The 22314-nt window shown below is 45.8% G+C and overlaps 1 protein-coding gene across 2 annotated transcripts; it reads right to left on the bottom strand.

Moving 5' to 3' along the window:
- Positions 1 to 201: 201 nt before the first annotated feature.
- Positions 202 to 20947, bottom strand: ca5a (carbonic anhydrase 5a). Of its 2 annotated transcripts, none has more exons than XM_088614029.1 (7): positions 19093 to 20947; positions 16514 to 16711; positions 11745 to 11863; positions 10965 to 11060; positions 10810 to 10872; positions 8266 to 8421; positions 202 to 4838 (listed from the first exon to the last, which is right to left on the bottom strand). In XM_088614029.1, exons 1-7 carry the CDS (start codon positions 19220 to 19222, stop codon positions 4677 to 4679), a joined length of 924 nt encoding a protein of 307 aa, XP_088470155.1. In that variant the 5' UTR covers positions 19223 to 20947; the 3' UTR covers positions 202 to 4676. The 2 variants fall into 2 exon arrangements, with proteins under 2 accessions (XP_088470155.1, XP_088470156.1); XM_088614030.1 differs by lacking the exon at positions 19093 to 20947 and adding an exon at positions 16816 to 19032.
- Between the last annotated feature and the right edge of the window lie 1367 nt (positions 20948 to 22314).

Here is a 22314-nt window from a genome sequence, read left to right on the forward strand (position 1 = left end):
AGGAGATGCCAAGATGACAATGGGGGTGGTGGGAGGGGTAGGGAAGAGGAATTAGGGTTGCAGAGAGGAATTAGGATGGTCAGAGACGGCAAGATCAATCACAAGACTCTTTAAGCTCAGCACCCCAAATATAAAAAGTAGTCATAATGGTAGTAATAATAAAAATCTTGAATAAAAACAAACCACAACAGGACAAGTAAATGATCTACTTGAGATTTATTTCATATTTCTTTAATAAAAAATACAAAACGCTAATAAGAACTAGGGGAACATGCCTGGGTTGTGCATTTTGTTCAGCACTGTAAGTCAGATAAACCTGGAATTGTTAAACCTACAATGCTAAAGAGTGTGCAGAATGTCCTGCATCCAGCTTGTTCCGAATGGCAGCACATCTTGCAAACCGGTCAAGCTGCTCAGGTTCACACAACAGAGCCCCGATCCTCAGCTGAAGGAGAAGATTCAGGGACCCTGAGGAGCAGGAATGTGGAAACCCTTCGATAAGCAGGTCTATTAACAAACACCCACAGAACCCAGGGCCCAGAAAGGTGAAACAGCTTCCCAAAGGAAAACATCTGCATCAGTTATGGTTTCCCATGTGTGGTTTTGAGCCCGGCATTGCCTTTGCACCAGAGGCTGCACACTGTTAAAAATTTAGATATTTACACTGTATAGTGATTCACTCAGATAGGGAGAGAATAACCTCTGGAGTAAAATAAAATAGGAGTGATTCTTACTTCTCCACTGAAAACATAGGGACTTATATTTGAGTATATGCTAAAAACTAAGAACAGCTACAAACAAATATGAATTTTCTTTTTCCAGTGGGGAGCCACTAGACCTTTACATTGAAAATCAGAACCCTCTTTTAAATACTTCCACAAAAACAACATATACTTTAAGTAAATAACAGATTAATGCGTCAAACAACATGGTTTGTTAGAGTTTCTCAAGGTTGTGCGTGACTAAAAGATGTACTTCCCGTTGAGCTATCTAATGAATCTCTTTAATGTAAAAACGGGCAAGAATCCCAAACGGCACAGAGCCTGTCGCTCATGACAGGAGTCACTGCCAGGGAAACCGCTCCAGGGCAGCTCCAAGTCTCCATCAGTCTCCAGGCCTCCCTTAACCCATGCAAACCTTCTGGAAAACTTCCAGGTCGCCCTCCTTTCAGAAACTCTGTGGTAGCGTGACATGCTCTGCTCACAGGCCTCTCAAACCTCTTTTGACATGGCTGGAGGACATGTACTGCACAACCGGGAGCATTACAATCTACATATATTTCCTAAGAGAAAAAAAAACATCGGATTCATTTAGTGAGCAATTCCAACAAAATAAAAAAAATAAAATGAAAGTTGACTGTTGAGAGATTTAGGGCATTAACGAGACATGTTACTGTGGTTTGTCTTCACAGAGAGTTAAGCAGTTTTACTAGTACATCACCTGACTTATCACTTCTAAGGGCTTAATTACCTTGACTAAGGAAACAAAAGTTTTCCTCTGTAAGTCAACACCACACTTCACACACAAAACCTGCACTCAGCAAAGCCCCCAGCAATTAAATAAGCCTATAATTTCACAGCTGCCTGTAAAGTAAAGCTTCAATGCTGCCTCCCTGAAATCTGCCTCACAGGACTTTTGGTCTGAAAGGGCTTGTTCTTTTCTGCAGTTGTGCCAACCTAGCGAGTTGAGTATATTTACAGACATGACAACACCTTATGAATAAAGTTCTTGGTCCTGTGTCATATTATACATTCAAAATCTGGACCATGAGAGCAGGTGTGCACCTAATTTCAAAAGCTTTCCCTTCCTTTCTCTTGTTAATTGCAGTGCTCCATTAGTTTCCAAGCCTCTTAAGACTGAACCTGCCAACCCTTCTTAAAGACAGGGTGGAGCCACCAGCTCTTCCATGGTAATGCCCAGGGCACCTCTGATCCGGCCTGAACCTACATGTCCGGATAGGGTCACGCCCCTGTAGCGTGACAGCCCTGCCCTGTCAGAACACAGCCCACACATCCCACCCAAAGAGGGAGACGCCATTTGACCTATTCGACAGTCTTCTGGAGGGCTCCAAAGAGGTGTTCCTGCCAAGCAGGAGAGCAGCAGATTCCTGGCTTTCCACCCAGGTTAGTGGGAGGCCCTCCTGCACGTGACCCTGTTCATCCCTGGCAGCTTTTCAGGGGCAAGTCGGCGCTGGTGCCAGTTTGTCTAAGGGTATTGTGCACCGAGCTCCCAATGGCTCTCGTCTCCGAGGCGCTGAAAGCTTCTATTCATTTCACGACACCTCTGAAAAAATGCCCGCATGTGACAGAGGCACAGAGGTAGTGCACCCTCCCGTACACATGGGCTGAGACAGTGGAGAAGTCAGTCAGTGTAGAAACTGCTGGCTGAGGATATAAAACGGAAACTCTTTTTAAAACAACCACAGTATCCTAGCATGGCTTACCAGAAGCATGCGGTTTCGCTGTATCACCTCCATCGTTATTCTAACAGAGGCCTATGCGGCTGGTATTGAAAGCTGAAAGGCCTTGACCGTGTGATCTGATGCAGGGCACAAAGGAAAGAAAACACCTTGAGCCCATATGCCACACAGAGGGCCCCTCTCACAGACCAGTGATGAGCTGGCTGCCTCACACCACATGCAAAGCAGTGTTTCGGTAGCCAAGTTACTAACGAACATTAAAGCTTTTAAGACAAGTATTATAATTTTGTGCCCAGGTTGTTGATTCTGCGATGGGTAATTTCCATACAGTCTGCTCAACGTGGAGACTGAGGAAAAACGGAAGCGCTGGTAACACCTCGGACACGCCTCATTAGAGCCAAGAACAAAGCACGCTCAGCTGCAGGCATTGTGGCAGTTGAGGCCCATTCAACGGGTTACAATGAGGGTGCAGAGACCCAGCAGAGAGCAGGGATATGCCCACAGTACCCATTCTTGCCCCATCCAAAAAAATAATCTCACCACTCCAAATGTTCCTGAAGAATTCAGAACAACAGATTTCCCGCTTAAATGGACAATTTAAGTTACACTAAAACATACAGCACAACCCTCTAATTATGGCTATTTCTACAGACAAGTGAGGCAAAGATCTCTATTCTACCGATGACGTTAATCAGGTATTAAAGGACAGCTATGCTTAGAATTGCAGTGACAGTGTTTGCTGTTCCCGCATCTAGGCATTACTGCAGCAGCCTTGAATGAATTGTTTTTTTTACTAAAGCAATATTGCGAGAGCTTTAAAAAGGAGTGATGGATTGTAAGGCTGGAAGGAATGCAAACTGTTTTTACATCAAAGTACAGTACTTTCTGTTAGCAGTGCAGTGCACTGGGAAATAACCAACATTAATTAAGAAACACATCACAATTGGAAAAACAACGCAGTTACTCTGAAATGACACCGCAGCAGAGTTTTTCTTAAACAGTCTAGATTACATATGCCTTTTAAATGACTCCTTAGAAATGATAATACATTTAATAATAACCATGATATTTAGGGAGAGGGACAGATTTCGGACAGTCAGAAGTTATGGAGGATGGTGTACATGATACAAACGTAATGTGAATACTGCTAAACTCTTGTGTGACAATCATCTCAGCACTGTTCACTTGCACTTTCCTCTGCAGAAAAGGCACTTCTCTTTTACAGACGTTACAAGGAGAATTAGAAGCCACAGGACTGGAAGCCTGACTGCAATATTGCACAGACACCAGTGGCAGAGTGAAAAAGAAGTCCAAGCCCACTCCTTCTGGGTGTGGACTACTTAAGACACACGTTACTGTAAACTGTAACTTTGGAATGCGAGGACTGAAGTACTGACCAGCTGCACATGTAACTGCCTCCGGTCCTATAGTGTAAACGTGAATACAATGGATATTAATGCCAATATCAGGGGGCGTCACTGTGGCTTTTATAGTTTTACTGTATATTATAGAAACCCCCTGTGATTTTTAAAATTTTGACTTGACATATCAAACTGTTGCCCCCCTCTAGTGTGAAATAACCCCTCTCTACCATCCATGCAATTCCACAGTAGGGTTCCAGTCCCAGAACGGCACAGCTCACCACAAGATCTCACAGCACGTTTAATATTCGTAAGGCAGTCGAGTCCCCATCCCCTTAAACACGGTCCCGTCTGTGTGTAACTGCACCCCAAACAACCCCCCCCTTCCAGCAAACGGCAGTACAGCTCTTCCACAGCCTCCCCCAGCTGTGCCCAAACATCTGGAACCGTCCTCGCAGGCAGCCTCGCCAGAGCCCTGCGACGGCCGCTCAGCAGATGACCCACTTAAAAATGACAGCCGGGTCATCTGACGGCTTCCACTCATCCGTCTCGTTAAAAAAAAAAAATATACAGGAATTTAAAGTCACGTAGAAAATAAAGGTAACGCAATATATGCCATTGCTGAAATAATTGCTACATCTCTCAGCCAAATGAGCTGTGGGTGCACATACCGCACAGTAAGCAGCCAAGAGGAAACATGATTAGCACTTGCTGGGGCCGAAATGAAGCTACTTCGGAAAGGCAGCGGCGGCTGCAGAGATGAAAAGGGGCACCAGCGGCCACGCCCGGCCGCCATCTTGTTTGGAGGCAGGTGCCGCGCCACCCCCGGCGTTCTGGAGAGGCTGCCGGCGGGAGCCGGGGAGGAGGTGAAGGGACGACCGCGCGGCCGGTGGGGGTCAGTGCTGGGCCGCGCCGGGCGGGGCGTCCGGCAGGAAGGGCGTGAAGGAGGAGCGCACGGTGCGCTGCTTGAGGGGCTGCTGCGTGCGGAAGTTGTTCACCATGCTCTTCTGCACCTCCTCCTCCGCCGCCGTGAACAGCAGGCTCCGGAACACCGCCAGCTGCCGGGAAGAGAGGGGGGGGCTCGTTACTCGCCTGCCCTGCGCCGGCACCGGCTCCGCTTGCACCCTGCCAGCAGCCTCCTGGGAAAGAGAAGGCTGCTGCCGGAGGAGGTGTTAGTGGGACCAGCAGGGGGCGCTCACCCTGCCAAATGTGTGGGTCCTAATGGCCCAGCATAGCGACAGGGACATTATACTGTGAAAAGGCACTGTCCTTTGAAAGGGAGGTAAAATCAAGGCCCTGCGTCTCTGTGGTCATTAAAAACCCCAGGGTGTGTCTCGAAAAGATAAGGGAGTGAAACTCAGTGTCCTGGCCAAATTTCCCCCTGGCCCTTACCAATCATGGCCTCCTAATAATCCCCATCTCTGAACTGGCCTCATCACTCTGCTCTCTCCCCACTGAGAGCTGGTGTGTGGTGAGAGTACTGGCGCACTCTCGATCCAGGTGGGGCCGCACACTGGTGGTGGAGGGGAACCCCATTTCCTGTAAAGCGCTTTGAGTGGAGTGTCCAGAAAACCACTTTATAAGTGTAAGAATTATCATCACATCTGCTTCAATTTCAACTGCCCTATGGGAGCAACTACTCCAACAACCCTGGCTTAGAAAAGGATTCCTCAAAAATAACGAGAAAATAACGTAAACAAATAAACCAGTTCAGCTGAAATGTAACGTTAGAAGTTAAAAGAATATCCAAACTATCAGCAATCTATCACAACAGATAAAACAACTAAGGCAGAAAGCTCAAATAATCCATGCAGTATAATTGGGCTGTAATGGCCTGTTAATGTCTACAGCCTTTTGCAAAATCTCTGTTGTGATTTCCAAGGGTTTGGAATTCCATCCGTCTCCAGCTCTGCTCCCGTGTGAGCTCCAGCAGCGTGATTAGAACTGCTGTAGCGCTCTTCTCGGTCGTTCTGCGCGGGGAAGTCGGATAGCGAGAGAGGGCAGGCCAGGGCAGGAGCGGATTAATTTTTAAACCCTTTTTTCTGCAGTGTAGTTTTCGGTTGTCCTTCTTCCACGAAGAATTTTCTTTTTCAGCTTTTTGGTCAGCGTGTGACTGCTGAACAGGTTTCCACATGTGACTCTGCACTAACAGCACTGCTCTTGCTGACAAAAGAGCTCTTCAGCTCCGATTATGCTGTCACCTGAGACCATTCCCCATTGTTCCCACCCGTCGCCATGGCCACTGAACTACAGTGTGACACTCAGCCAGTCAGCTGGAGGCTGACGGAGCTGGGCAGGGAGAACTGCCTTCAGACACGGCTTACATCATTCCTGAGGCGCAAACTCGGGAAACCTTTGTCTCTTTACGGCGCCGATATAAAAGCTAGATGTTTCATTTCAAAGCTTAATTTCACTTCATTAACAGATTATTGCGAATGCGAACAAGTGAGAACAAAGCATGCACTGTCGTTTTGCTAGAAACTAAAGGCGGCTGCAGAAATGAGTCAATTAAGAACACAGAACAACAGTGATGGCAGACAGCCTCACAAATATTAAGCTGAACTTCTCCATTCAGGAGAGGAACTAATTTTAAAAAAAATTAACATGTATTTATGGTGACATCAGGAACTTTAAGCTGCAAACCAGATCCGAAAATACGTGCATGATAACGTTGTGAAAAGGAGGACTCTTTTGTAAAAATATGGATACAGTCACAAATAGCCAAAATATTAGGAGCCCCCAGGCCAATGAATAGATCTCTTCGGCTGCAAGAGGGGCGCGGCTGAAGGGAGCAGGATGAAATAGTCCTCCACCGCCTTCCCTGGCCAGAACAGTCCCAGATCTCAGTCCTGCCGAGCACGTGTGGGACGTCCCGTCCAGTTCTACACAACACTGCACTGCACTCATCAGCACCTCAGCTGGAACAGCAGGACGGGGTTGAACTGCAAATACAGTTCAGAGCCCTGTGAGAGGCATGGCAGGTGGTGTCCAGTCTGTCCATACTGCTGCCAGGGGCCCAGCAGGTTAATCAGTGGGGGTTCCTAATATTTTGACCAGTGATCCTTTTGTCACAATGTAATAATTGTGATACCAGCAGCCATATCACCCTGCAACTCACAACTGGCAACCCACTGAAGCTAAGCAGGTGTGAGCCTGGTCAGTACCTGGATGGGAGACCTCCTGGGAAAAACTAAGGTTGCTGCTGGAAGAGGTGTTAGTGGGGCCAGCGGGGGGCGCTCACCCTGCGGCTCATGTGGGTCCTAATGCCCCAGTATGGTGATGGGGACACTATACTGTAAACAGGCGCCGTCCTTCGGATGAGACGTAAAACCGAGGTCCTGACTCTCTGTGGTCATTAAAAATCCCAGGGCGCTTCTCGAAAAGAGTAGGGGTGTAACCCCGGTGTCCTGGCCAAATTTCCAATTGGCCCTTACTAATCATGGCCTCCTAATAATCCCCCTCTATGAATTGGCTACATTACTCTGCTCTCCTCCCCACTGATAGCTGATGTGTGGTGAGCGTTCTGGCGCACTATGGCTGCCGTCGCATCATCCAGGTGGATGCTGCACATTGGTGGTGGTGGAGGGGAGTCCCCATTACCTGTAAAGCGCTTTGAGTGGAGTGTCCAGAAAAGCGCTATATAAGTGTAAGCAATTATTATTATTATTATTATTAATAATGGCCATATAGTGAGTGTATACAGTTGTCCAAGTAGGCATAAAGAATTCCAGTTTGCAGTGTGCTCTATCAAACACAAGAGGGCACAACTGAGCCACACAACCACTACAGAGGAACAGCACAGTCTACAGCTCTGATTTACAGACTTTTCTAGCCAAGTTAACTCTGTGTGACAGTACTGACATTACAAGACCTTACTTTTCATTTCACAGCGAGCACTGGATGCTCTGCTCACGGACTAACGGACAACCAAAATAAAGGACATGAAAATGTACTAAATGGAAATTGCCAAATTTGAAAATTGGCAGCAGCAGCCCATCAGCTCAGCTTTCCCCTATAACCCATGTACTGAACAGGGAGAGCAAGGAACACAACAGCAGTAGGCTGTGCACATGGGAGGGGTGGCACTGCTGTCAAAACACTAGATCTCACGTCACTCCAGGGGAACTCGGAGGAATGGAGGAGGTAGCAGCCGTGTCCTGGGTCAACGCCACTTTTGGGTTTGTAGATTCCTGCCTCCCTAATGTTGCCCTTAACTCAACTTGTGAGGCATCTTGTCACGTGTGGGCCTGACCCGCTGCGCAGTGGGGCTGCTGAGCGCCACCCAGGTGGGGTTCTGCTTCAGTGGGTCGCTCCTAGGCTTTGGAACGTCTCTGGGAGGAAAGCTCTATATAAATGCAGCACAATCCATTCAGATCCCCCATCACAGCACCAGTAAAAAGAGAAGTTTTAGAATTACTTGGTGAACGTTCAGAAAGAACCCATTCACCCCACCCTGTCGGTCGGCAGAAGAAGCAGAGTGCTCACCTGGTCATGGCTGACTTCGATGGGCTGCTTCATGACGATCCAGGCCACAGATTCGGTGAGGGGGGGTGTAGTCAGAGACCCAGGGTACGTCCAGTAGTCCTGACAGGTGGGCAGCAGGCAGGCGGCGTCAAACCGAGTGAACTCTACCACACTATCCTGGAAAGGGGGAGATACAGAGGTTGGTTCACAAAGAGCTCTGGTCCATTCACACCTGGGTATAAAGACCACAAAACATGCCCTGTTATTTAAAGTTCCAGAATTGGTTGTCTTCCATGTATATCACTGGGAATAAAAATAAAATACAGCACTTACTCAAGCCAGTTTCTGAAGAGGAGTGCTCAAAACCAGTTTAGATCAAATGAAAGATCAGATCTGAGTTCCAGACCCAGTTTCAGTTTTATTTACACTTGGAATAAAATGCTGCTGGAACAGCAAGCAAACTAAAGTAAATCTGACAAAACACGACAATGTGGACGAGAATGACTATCTCCATTTATGCAGAATTTTAATTGGCACAGCAGAAAAATAAATTCCATAGAACGCAAATAATTACAAAGAGAAGTCCTATCAGATTGCCACAGTTATTTGTTAAATAACTTTGAAGATTGTATGTTAAAACACCGAAAAATGTCTGAAATTCAAATTATCCTTGCATTGGAATGAAAAGTTACATATAAATGTAAGGAATAATTCTTATTAATAAAATGCAAGCCGTGTCTATTTCCCCTTCTGCGGTTAGAACTGGTTAACTGTAGAGTTGACTGGTCCCTCCCCCTCCCACTGCACTGAGCCGATTGAATGACAGCACGGGAACAAACCTAGGTGTACGCTGGGCCAGCTGAAATCAAGTATCAAAAGCATGAAGCAAGAAAAAGGTTCTGCTTAGTTTGTGGAGAAATAAACAGCGCATCATGAATGATTTCAGCACGAAGTGAGACTAGTTGCACAATCTCTACTCACCACTGAGAAATCAGATGCTTAGTCTCAAGACATTTCGTACACCCTGATAGTGGTACTGAATAACCCAACCTCTGCTTAATATCAGTATTAAGACAAATTATAAGCCCCACCCCACCAACACCACACTAAAGGATTTTAAATAAACTCAGAACAGACATTTTGAAAGGACTTAAGAGACTTAAGTGCAAAAGGAAACCAAATTATTTCATCAGTTAGCCGAGTGGGAATCTTCAGCTCTGCTGGAGGGGGAGAAATACGAAGGACATAACATTTTCAATTTATACAATTTCAATGCACGTTGCAGCAATGGCTTAAGAAAGCGTGGGTATGGGAATGTAATCATCTCATATTAAAACTTTTTAAAATAGATTCACTGAGGAAATGGCGTCTCTGCACTCCAGACAAAAGTAATTAAAGGAGTTATTGTGAAGGATTTCAAATACCCGCAATGGAATTCTAATCCACATGGGTCGTGGAGGAGAATTCCAACATGAAACACTGGGAAAAAAAACCAACTAGATTTTCCAGCCTGAGTCAGAGACGCTGAAAACAGTGGCCATGCTGGGGAATTTAAGTCAAAATATGCCCAGAGAGCCCAGGATAGTTTCAAAACAATTAAAAAGATGTAACTGCTTTAAAATCACCCACAACAGCACTCCCTTTTTTATTTTAAGAGACCCACAAACAACCGGTTAACTTACACCTACTGGCCGTTATCAATTGGAGAAGGGAGCTAATCTATTAAGTGTGATAACTTTCAAGTGGTTGAGTGTTATCATCCTGACGTTAAGCAATTATTTCAATATTAAACGGCTTTAATCCCTCACATGACTTTGCTTAAACAGACTAGGAGACAAGTTTTTGTAGTTTTTCCAATATGCTCTGCAACAAAGATAAGCATTAGGTCTGACACTCAGGTTTAATGCGTGTATTGTATTTGAAAGCATGTGATTGCATCACAACTCTGCTTGATGTACTCAACAAATGAATTCGAAGATGTGATGGACAGGCGCCAGGATTAAATGATGGAGAAAAAGGAGAGAAATTAATGAGCATTGCTCTTTTTTGCCCAACTCAAGTATTAACCCCAGGAACAGAGTAGCTTACGTGCTTCTGTCAGAAACATTTGTAAACACCTTATATTTACATCTACAAGTTCTTCATTATTTTTATTCTGATTATTGTAAAGGTCTTAAGGCTTAAAATTTCTGAAAATACAAGCAGCAGTTCACTGGCTTACCCCTTCAGTTCACTGGCTTACTGGCTTTTTATTGATAAAAAGAGACCACGGCAAAGATATTAATGAATCTAGGAGTGATTAGCAAACGTAGGATTAAAACATTTGGGAATACCCTGTACAGACAGGCTTCTCTCAATACAGTTTGGGAAAACCAGTGAAGAAAATCCTGTAGATCTGTATATAGGGACCCTATAGGACAAGATCATCTGCAGGGTACTCCTAGTCTGCAACTAGCAGAATCATTTGTAAATTAGTAAAACCTGAAATGGATGAGGTACAGTGCAATGGGAGTCTGGATACCATCAGGCTGGGTCCAGAGCTCCCCTCAATTCTCCTCCACTCACCTTGTGACGAACAGTGGGCAGAGCATCCACCAGCTTCTGAAGACCCTCGTGCCTTTTACCGATCTGTGAAACAGACAGGAACCCAGCGTCAGCCTCTCCGCCTGCCTGAGCCCACACCGATTTCACTCAGGAGGCCAAGGCATGAGTCGATTTACCTTCAGAAACACAGCTACTACAGCAAGGCCATCATCTTCCATGACTGCTTCTTCAAAGAGACTGTACTTGTCTGCATTCCAGTGCACTAGATGGAGCTGAAGAAAAGAGTCACTTAGTCAACTGCACTGTAAAATAAAAGCTGGGCCTATTATTCTGCTGAGCTGGCTGCTGCAAGCTGGCATTTAAACTGCAGATAAACAGTAATTCTAGCATGTTCTCTGTAGTAACATGGGTGGCTAACCTTGTTTAAATGAATGAGCTCTTGTATTTTTTTGCGTTAAGAGTGAAAAAGAAATTGGGTGCAGTGAACATAACAGTGGCTCAAGTATCGGACTGACCTGCTGATTTTTTGCTGATACCCGACCTGTAACACTACCCCAACAAGCACAAAGAACTGCTGTAACATCCACCCAAATATCTTGACACAGCCAGTTTCCCCAATGGTTTGATTTTAGATCATAGGAATTTCACAAGCAGCTTTTAAGGATTATACAGCTAAGAACTAGTATAACTTCTCTACTTGGAATTCATTGAACAAAAAAAAAAATCTTTTCCATTTCTTATCTTAAAAAAACAATTTAACAGATAAAACAGCAGCAGCACATGTTCCAGGTGTTATGCAAGGAGGTGAAATAATGAAGCAGGTCAGAGGACAAGCATGAATACACAGCTAATGCACCAACAGCTACAGGAAAGTGGCTGCCACCACCATCCTTGTGCCACCACACTGCTCCGCAGGGTCTGTGTGGCGTCACAACACCTGCTGAGGGGTGGCCTACCTCCGCAGAGAACAGCTTCCGGTCGATGGTGTGCTCCGAGCCCCAGGCGTTGTTCTCCCCCCAGTGGAAATGGAACTGGCACAGCCTGTACTGGTCCTTCAGGGGGCCCCCACTGATAGCTGGCACAGGAAAAATAAGTTGTATGTTCATTATTGGGGACTGAACCCCTCAAAGGCCTGGCAACTAGACAACAGAACAACTTTAAATACTACAACTTACACAGAAGCCTTCCAGACTTTAGTGTTTACTGTTATTCCAGCTTTGAGAGATTTATAAAAGCACACAGGTCTCCAGAACTACAATTTTGTGCATTGTGAGACATCAGTGGATCCAGAAAGTGTCACCTCTGCTCTGGTTTCACAATATCAGGGAGCCTCTCTGCCAGTGCCGGTCAGAGCACAAGTGGCATTAAGAGCGCTGCTGATTTCTCCTAGGTGGGATGCACCAGGCTGAAGCATTAGTGCATTTCTAAATCAACTATAATGAAACAACGCGAGACGCTGAAAATCTATTTAAAGGGGCTCATGTGTATCCCACTGTGGTCCTACACGAGTCATGTTACTGGCCAGCTGTGACCAGAATTCCTCAAGCAGAGGCACGCAATGGCCATCACCCTCCAGAGCTGGGCAGACACTTGAGTCCCCACTGGCAGATCACTAGTGGCTTGGCGTGCAAAGACTCCTTGTTTGCTTATGAAGACTGCAATGACATCAGGCACAAGTAGGCATGCCGGAGGATGGTACCAGCCAGACCACATTCTCCTCGCCCAATTCCGGGGGGTGTAACCACCAACTAGCGACTCCTAGCTGAGAGAAACTGAAGCCGGCCTCTCTGTGCTAAAGCACCGTAGCCTAGCCTAGCCTTTAAAACTGGGCACACAGCTTTCATGCTACTGGATGACATACTGGTGCTTTAGCTCTTGCGGTTTTCCAATACATCGGTCCATGTGCACCACACTCCTCGTGAAAGGAGATACCCACAACAATATGTTTCCACATCCCATATTTCGAAAGGTCCTTGACAAAAAACAAAGGGAAAAAAAAGAAAAATGAAAATGCTTTTGCTGCAGAGGAACAGGCCGGGTCTTCCTGCAACAATCTTGCTGGGTGTATCCAGAAAAAGAGTGTTTTCCACCATCACCACCAGCTTCTCTGTACAAGCACAGCCATTCAGGCACGCCGCTGCTCCCCAGCTCCCACACCCACAGGCGACACCGAGATCTCACAAGCAGCAGCTGACATGACAGAAACAAGCTCGTTCGACAGGCCGCTGAAAGCACAAGACCCACAGGAGCAGCAGTGTACCACTTCACCTCCTCAGCCTCAGCAGAAGGGCACAATAACAACCTCAGCTCTGGAGTCATTTGAACAGAATTATACATTAACTTAATTATTCAGACAACTCCCTGAGTGCATTCCTGTGGAGAACAATATAAAAGACATTTTAAAAGAACAAGAAACCTACGCCGTTGCATTCAATTTACAGAAACTCAAAACTGCTGAACTGAACAAGTGACTACTTGTAACCTAGTGGTGAAAAAAAAAACATGTATTCAAAATATTATATGTATTGAATGGATATCTGATTAACTTTGGTGTATCAAAATAAACAGACTGCCTTTAAAAACAATTACAAGCAGGACGGGTGATTCCTGTCAAGTCTTTGTTGACATGTTGGAAGGCATAAGTCACAGTTTTTTTCCTGTTAAATAGTTCTGTTCTTAGTGTAGGAACTCTCAAATGTCCCCAAGCAGCAGTAAAATAGTACAGTTCTTTTTATCTGAGATAAGCAGTAACGAACTAGCAACAAGTCTCTGCATCAGCTGGCTTTAATGTTGCAAAGAATGTCTGGCAGGCCTCCAGTTAAAAACCACTTTTAATTGCATTTTTCTTTGGCATCAGCTGAAATGAAACTTGGTGAAAATGAGTCTGGTAATACCTTATAGTGCTGAACGTACGAAATGCCGATTTAATTATAATTAGCCAATCAGTAGCCCTTGTTCCCAAGGCAGCACAGGGTCATTTATGGCATCAGTAACTATTCCCACCTAGTTAGCGACAAGAGGATCGTGATTCTCTTCTAAAAGGATGGAGTATAATAAATACAAAATATACGCATTAACGTACAGCTCCAATCTTTGGACAGGGGAACAGATCGTGAATCAGGGACACAGCCACTGGACTTGAACCAGGATACTCCTGGTAATAAAGGCTGTATTATAACCACTGGACCACTAAGCTTCCTAGGCTAAAGAGGCATTAATCTTACATGAGCAGGGAATGAAAATTACAATAACCTACTGCACAAAAGCAGCAGTGCAGTTCATTATTATTCAGCAGATTGCACTGAGCACATTGTGAATTTACTTTAATGCAATGCTGGCTTGCCAATTTAACCAGGAGCTCCTGTATAGTGCTACCATGCTCAAAGCACAGAGAAACCTGAAACCCTGAACGATAAAACAGTGCGAGTCCTGAGTACACTGAACATGCAACATAAAAAGCCATGGACCAGGAAGAGCCCGACAAGGGGGGAAAATATGCAAAATGTTAATGAGGATCCATACTGCAATATACTGAGGGTCAAACGTGTCTTGACCTGAACCAAACTGCAGTCCCTAAAAACCACAATGTGACTTGCTGTCCAAAATTTAGACTCTTCTAGGTCAATTTATCCTGACATTTAAAAGAGTAGGATGCACACTCTAAACTCCATTATAATTCCTTAAACTCTTTAAATTCTTTAAAATGTTTAAAGCAAATAAGTGACTTCATCAGGACAGTTTTAAATATCCTGACATTACACAAGCAGAATGTGACATGAGTGGCACAGCTCTCTTCCACTGCTTTTCAGGAAGATGACTGGATCACAATGGGGAACTGCCTTCTCAAATCCTGGCTGCAAAACAGTAGATCATAAACACTCCCTCATATTTCAAGCAGAGCTGTGGAAGAGCACAACCGGGCTGTGATTTCTGAGGAGATGAACATTTCTATATAGTTTCCACTGTACCAACAACATACTATGTGAGCTGACAGTTTCACACCCATACCCCACCCTTCAGGGTGCAGAAGTGACCCCCCCCAATCCTATGAAAACATCTGACCTGATGAGGAGCAATTAAAGAGGTGCCACCAATAAGAAACAAAATAGGAATGGAGCAATGAGAAGATGAAACCTTAAAGATTCAAATGCTTCACTAAAGGGAGTGTAACAATTTATGGCAAAGAGTTCAGCACATGCAGATATCTTTTGACAGCTAATTGTGCACAGAGGTGCCAAAAACAACTGGGAAAGAAAAAGTTTTCTTTGCAACTTGTGATACAGCACCAACACAGAAAGAGAGCTGGGAGCAGAGGGAGGTGGCAGGACAGAAGCAAAGCCAATCTTTTCCTTCACGAACAGCCTGAGCCATCAGGGGTAAACTGGTGAGCAGGCAGACATATTGCAGTCCATTGCTCAGGCCAGCAGAAACAAGAAGCATTAATTGGTCACGTGATGCAAACTGTAAAATGAAAAAAATAAAAGCTCCTGGCCCTTTCATTGCACTGTTCCCCAATAACATCCTTAGAATGACCTCTGCTCTCTGGTTATACCCACGCCACTGGCTATTGTGGTGATCTGCAGAAACTTCCCTACCAAAGAGCAGCACGAGAGCAAATGTTTCCATTTTATTATTCTTGTTATGTAGTAGAGGACATGGGTTTATTCCAGTAAAGTTATGTGTAGTAAAATTATTGTTATCTAATCAGATCTTGAATGGCCTTCGAACACAATTTCCTAATGCACTTGTGAAGTCCTGACATTAAAAACTCTTTACAGTGGCGGTAGAACATCAACAGTAAAAAGGTATAAAGAATATAGAGACAGAATGAGACAAACTGTTTCTAGATGTAAAAGACAGGAAGCACTAGCCTGAGGACATAATTTTAATGGTTTTGAAGACAGAGTCTGGGGGGGGACTTGTCCAGACTCATCAACACTCTGATTCAGCTGCACCGCTACAAGACAGACACAGAGGTGACAGGACACCGGTCACTGAGGAACACTGTCCACTAAGCAGCAGAGGCAGGACTGCTGAACAGCTTAAGTGTTTTTTGCAGTATTTTCAAGACTACTGCTAGTTGCACAGGCATTGTAGACAACTGTTGCGACAAGGAGCACTTTTCTTCTGGTTTTCTGGACAAAGTAAATCGGAGCAGATTGTCACGAAAATTGCAAAACTACAAACCGCAAGCCTTCAAGAAACTAAAATAACCACTGCGTGCACAACCTGAAGTTTCATGACAAAACAGTGCCAATATTCTGTATTTCACACTTTTGGGATAAAACACATCCTTCCTTTAAGGGTTTGTCTAAGGCAGAGCTCTGTTTCTTAAAAAGGTTCTGTGGGTTATGAGTCAAAGTTAGAACTGTACTCTGAGCCAAGAATGATCCTCAGACTTTTAACATTTTACAGATGTGGTTTTTAAATCATCTCTTATGATTTTTTCTGTCACGTAACTGGCTATACAGGGAACATTATACTTGACTCCTTGCTACAGTACATATTTTTAAGGGGGTAAGCTGCAGATGAATCATTCTGATCAGATCAGAAATCAGCTCAGCTGACTGAGCAACACAATACTGGACAGTAAAAGGCTTTGAATATGTAATATAGAACATGCATGAGTCAACACGGCTGCTGCTATCGACACAAATTCAAATTAATAATTAAACTACTTCAGGCTTTACTCACAAAGAAGAAGAAAGGGTCAAAGTTTTCTTACTGGATTTGTCGGAAGTGTCATCGTACTCCACCAGGAAGGAGTAGCCGTTGTTCCAGATCTGCTGACAGGTTTTGGGGTCGTATTTGATCTTCAGGGGCTGCAGGTGGGGGTCGAACACGCTGTCCTTCGGGGCGATGTCGATGGGGGACTGCCGACTCCCTCCGGGCACGGCCAGCGGAGTCTGCCACATGGGGTGCACTGAAACACAAGACCGAAGGCACCCTTGGCAAATCAGGAAGAGGAAAACGGCGCTCGGAAGGGGAAGGGAAAGAGACAACGAGAGCTAGGAGACGGAGACATACGGTTCATGCTGTATTCCGTACGGCAGACGAGAGAGAGAGAAGAAAAGTGACCGGACTGCTGAGAGAACTTCGCTGCTGTAGTTTACTCCAGCCTCACTAATCCCCTGAAGGACTAACCTCCCCTGACTCGTACGAGGCTCTGAAGGCGGTGGACGCCCAGGGAACTTTATATTAGAAAAGCTTTGGCACTCTGACACACCAACGCAGTTGGCTCTGCTGCTACAAGCGAAGCAGGAGTCCCGGCGTCTCCCTCGTTTAACTGCAACACATCTGTTTCAGGGGGGAAGCGGTTTGGCTACTTTATAATCATCTGTGGGGCGGTTTGCACCCAGACACGTCAGCACAAAGACGGGTTCGGGGGTAGCGCACATCGCAGGGAAAAACAACACTTTCTCCACCAGCTTCTTTGGAACTTCTCAAGTTATACTTCCTTCACAGCTGAGGGTGTCGCCGAAAACAAAAATCTGAATGGTAAACGCGTGATACACGCCAATGTGTACTAAGAATTTATCGAAAAACCTTTACCTTCATAACAATTCTTAGTTAGAGGTGTATTACTCATTAAAATGTAGATGAAATCTCTCTCGATAACCGTACTAAGTGTGGCTCGAATTAACTAAGGATTTACGGACTGACATGTGAAAGGTTCTTTAGAAATCATTATTAAAAATCACGATCTTGTCTTTCGGACAAACAGAATGATGGCTTCGAGCCGCCAGTGTCCTGTATTGGCAGCACTCCATACATCTTGCCGTCATCCCCTGCTAATATGATGCCATTGCTGCACCGATCTGTGACCGGCCTCCACAGTGTGGGGAGAGACACCTGGACTCCGCTCTGGAGTCACTGCACACCTGTGGGACCGGACAGCTCTGTACCGCACAGAATAGCAAGCCGACGTGAGGCACTCAGGCACTGAGAGGCTCGGTTTTCAAACGGCATTTTTATATCAAATCGTATGATCTTTAACGTTCCCAAGAGATCGTGGGCATTGCATCTCTCGCTCTGTGGTGTGGCGTGTCTGGTGACCTCTGGGGCCTGCGGTCACTGAACCACTTGAATGGACCGGCTACATTCACGAGCCCCTCACACTAACATAGTGACTAAATGACGTCACCAAAACACACTTGAATTCCCCCCTCTGCCGCCCGACCGCCTGCATTTCTTTCAAGTCGGACTCGGCTATAGTGCTTGAACACTGACAACTGACCGTTGTGGATCCTACAGTTCGTACTGTGTGTGAATGTTGACTCCAGACCGTCAGGGATGGACTCTACCAAGGAGCTTCCAGCTAACGACGTCGTCGGTTGCGTAACACCCTTCTTAATAACTGAGCTCCGGTGAAAACAGGAGGAACGTCAGAACGAGAAAGACACTGACGCAACAGCTTCTCGCCAGCTGTAGGACTACGAGCTGAATTTCACTACTTCGCAAAGACGCAAGAACATTTAAATAGAACTTTTTCTCAATTCTGACCACTGTATCCACACTGCCGGAACAAATACCCATATTTGGCTATCAAGTTTTATTGCTGGCTATTTCATGTAAATTCCGTTTGATAAACACCTCGAGAGCTGTAGTTTACCGATTAAAGGAGGGAGGGGGCAGTAGTAGCAGCAGATACTATCAGTAGTAGATCAGAGTTACAGCTATAAACATTTGGAAGTTCAGTCTTGTTCTCAGTGAAGCTCATCTGGCAACAGAAATTGACGGAGGTTGGCAACTGGAAAATCTGAAAGGCTGCAAAGGAACAAGTAACAGGTTTATTCCGTGCTGAAAAAAAGAAGAAAGAAAACAACGTTTCGGCCGTGGAGCCTTCTTCAGGAGTTGTGTTTTCTTTCCTCTTTTTTTCGGCATGGAAGAAACCTCTTACTTGTTTATTTGCAGTCGAATTCTTAGTTGTTTACATGGAGTCCTGTCAGCTGGCTGAATTAAAAGATCTTGATCGTTGCTCTTGGCCCGGGCGCTTTGAAGCTCAATGGCTCTATCTGGGTCAGCACCGAGACCAGCTCGACTCCGGCATTTGCTTGCACTGTAAAAGGAGCTTCCAGCCGGCGAAACTAAGTCATGGTCCGCGGGCTACCTGTGACTCTTTTCTCCAAGTATTTCTACTAAGTCACGATCGTTTTCTCACGATAGCATTCAACTTGCAATCACACGCGAAACCTGCGCTCCCAGCCCATTCAAAGGAAACCCCACCACACCCGGAAAAGGAGTAGACCGGGCCCGGAGCTCAGCCCGCCTGCTCACACAGCCGGTGTCCCGGGACGTACTCACCCTGGGACAGCGCCAGCCTGCTGGAGCAAGCCGTCAGGTTGCATCGCCTCACCGGGGCGCGGCGATGACAGCGGAGCTGCAGGCTCAGGCGCCGGACCACAGGAGACACCAACGCCGTCAGTAGCACCATGTTTTGTCCTGACAAGCGGCCGGGCTCGACGACTCCCCTTCTTGGAAAGACACGGGTTGAAAACAAAACGTCAAGACTCGTTAAAACGCCCCTGGAGCCGGATGAAAAGCACGCCCAGCCCGCACTGACTGCTCGCTACCTACAAGTGAGCAGCCCGGATCCATGTTTGTAGGAGCCCTACGGCTCCCGTTGCGTAACCCAGGCAAACAAGGCAGCGCCGGCCCCTGATTGGCTGCTCAGAGGAAGAAGGGCTGGCTCGAGGGAGACTCGTGTTTACTATTGAAGCGAAGGAGCACGTGCGCCTCTTCTCGCCCGTGGCCAGCGTTCTCTTCCTCTGTGACGTAATCGTAGGCGTGAGGCGTGCAAACAGCAGCCTGCGCTTTGGACTGCAATGACCAAACAGCCCGAAGAAAAGATCAATAAAGACCCCTAACAGTAACCAGAGTCGCGGGTATGTGGTGTCGTCCAATCAGGTGCGCGTATGAAGGGGGCGGATTCGTGAGGCTCTTTCGGAACTGGGGGGTACAGTGCAGGGAGGAAGAAAGGCCGAGTTTGTGCACCCATTGGCACAAGACAACCTGCGTTTCGTCTAGTGACCTAGATAAGCTAGTAGGGGGGTTAGTCGGTTCTTTTGCAAACGTCTTTGAGTCTTCAAAGTACTGGACTGTGGTTAGATCCTCAAGTGAAGTCGAGTCTTCTGCAGTTTACAATGTAATGACCCAGACATGTTTGCCCACCCGCCCGTCGAACAGCACAAACGACGAAACTCACCGCAATCGTTAGTGCTGCGTTTGTGCCGGTTTGTGTCGCTGTAAGTAGCGTTTGTGCTGCTTTCGTTTCCGAGATATAGCGCCTTGTTTACTCGGGTAATCACGCGACTATCTACAAGGAAGTTTACAGGTACCAACAAACTCGGTACTTGAACTCCTGATTGTGATGAAAACAATGGGGGCAACTGGTTTTCCGAGTCTGTCTGGTCGGGTGGGGTGGATGTTTCAATATGTTTCAATATAGCGCCTTCTTTTCCTTGCTGTGATGTTTCCCCTACCTTAAATATACGATTAAAATTGTTCAAATACCATGTGTTCATTACAGAAAGCAGCGGAGACAGTTACATTGCAAATAAAAAATGTATTTATTTCAAAGAGTGCGGAATATTGTGAATCAATAAATACGTTAAAAAATAAGCCGATGTAGTTATTTTGCAAATAAGTAAAGCATTTTAAAAGTAGATTCTCATTGACAGTAAACAAGCCGATCCACCTGGCGCTGCTGGCTTGAACAGCTCTCAGACCCGTGATTGGCTAAACCCCCGAACAGCTCGGGCCGCGATTGGGTGAAGAGAGAGAATCGACACTCTGATTGGGTAAAGCGCCACAGCGGAAGTTCCGAGAACATGTAGATACACAGGTGATGGATGTTCTTCCTGGTCCAAATACTGTAGCCCCGGTTAACGGTGTGTGCTGTATGAGCACGCTGGATATACAGTAACACATCCACTGGTTTCCAATTACTGATCAATCTAAGAGAAGTCGCACTGAGGTCAAAACTGAATAGCAGACAAAGAATGTCATGGCGTCCACAGCGCGTTCACGACTCCGATAGCATGTCACGATAGGAGTCTGCGCATCACGATCACATCGCGATACCCATTGCGATTGGCGCAGCACTGTTGCGACATTAAGCCCATATATCGCGATATAACATACCCCGGCAAAACGCCCCTGCCCCCATGTCGCGACATGAAGCCCGCATATCGCGATATGACACCCGCCCGGCAAAAATGCCCCGCCCCATATCGCGACATGATAGATCCTATATCGCGATATGACATGCCCAGCCAAAACGCCCACCCCATGTCGCGACATGAAGCCCGTAAATCGCGATATGACATACCCCGACAAAATGTCCCACCCCCATGTCGTGACATGGAGTCCATATGTTGCCATAGGACATACCTGACAGGATATTCTGACCCCATTTCGCGACACAAAGCCCATATACCCCGACGCGTCCTATCTGGGTATATCATGTCCTGACATGAGACCTTTATTGCGACAGCGGTGCCGGGGTGGCATGGAAGCAAGGCGCCAGTCATGATATACACTGCCGCGATATACATACCATATACATGGGGTCCCTATCATGACAGGCTGCGGAGGTCTTGTCACGATGGTATCCCACAGTTATGTGTTTGGCAACAGCGTGTCACGGTAGGGAAAGAAAAAAGGAAAACAGACTTGAGCATAACATCCCAGAAGAACGTGCTCGCACGTATGGGTTTCAGAGGTTGGAGTAAATGCATCGCACCAAGGGTAATAACGAGCGAGGCGCTATGAGAATAACAACTGCGAAGATATTAAAATATGAAGTTCTGAAGATCTTGTTCGATCCTTCATGATGCTTTTAAACTTCGTACCCACGAAATTAGTATTCTATTATCTATTCCAAAATACACCTACTTTGGAAATTCATGACTTCCCACAAGACTTTAACACTGAATTGTTATAGTCGCATCACAGTGCTAACCAATTCATCGTACCTTTAATTGCAAGAATGGTCTGCTAATAAAAGCGTCAAATACATACTTTGGATGTAGACGTCGTTCACTTAAAAATACTGCAGAGCATTTAGAGGCGATCTGAATAGTTATCTGTAAAATGCACACTCGCATCTATCCGTCAATATTATCTTAATGTTATTCATGCATTTCAAAGCTTGTAATTTGTTAACAGGGGAAATTTTAGAACCTCTTCGTGTCTTAACTCCTACAGGTATCGAGCAGCTACAAGCAAACGCGTGCACTGCAGCTTGCGGTCCAGAAACACTTGTATTGAGGAAGCCAGGCTGTTCTCCTTAAAACAAGAGATGCCTGTAGTGTCTTGTGTGTCGTATTTGTTTCGAGACTGGTCTGGGCATCTACAGGCGGCTTTTTGAAAAACGTAGATATATGCTTTTGTTTTGCCATGTTGGCTAAAAAACAAAAAACCTACAACGATAGCCAATTAGACTACGGCTTCGCATACACCGCCCCAAGATATTTACATAATTTTCTTATTGGTCACAAAAGATACAGCGAGACAATAGCAAAT

This window comes from Lepisosteus platostomus, chromosome 20, assembly GCF_059453375.1.
Source record: "Lepisosteus platostomus isolate fLepPlt1 chromosome 20, fLepPlt1.hap1, whole genome shotgun sequence".
Lineage (NCBI taxonomy): Eukaryota > Metazoa > Chordata > Actinopteri > Semionotiformes > Lepisosteidae > Lepisosteus > Lepisosteus platostomus.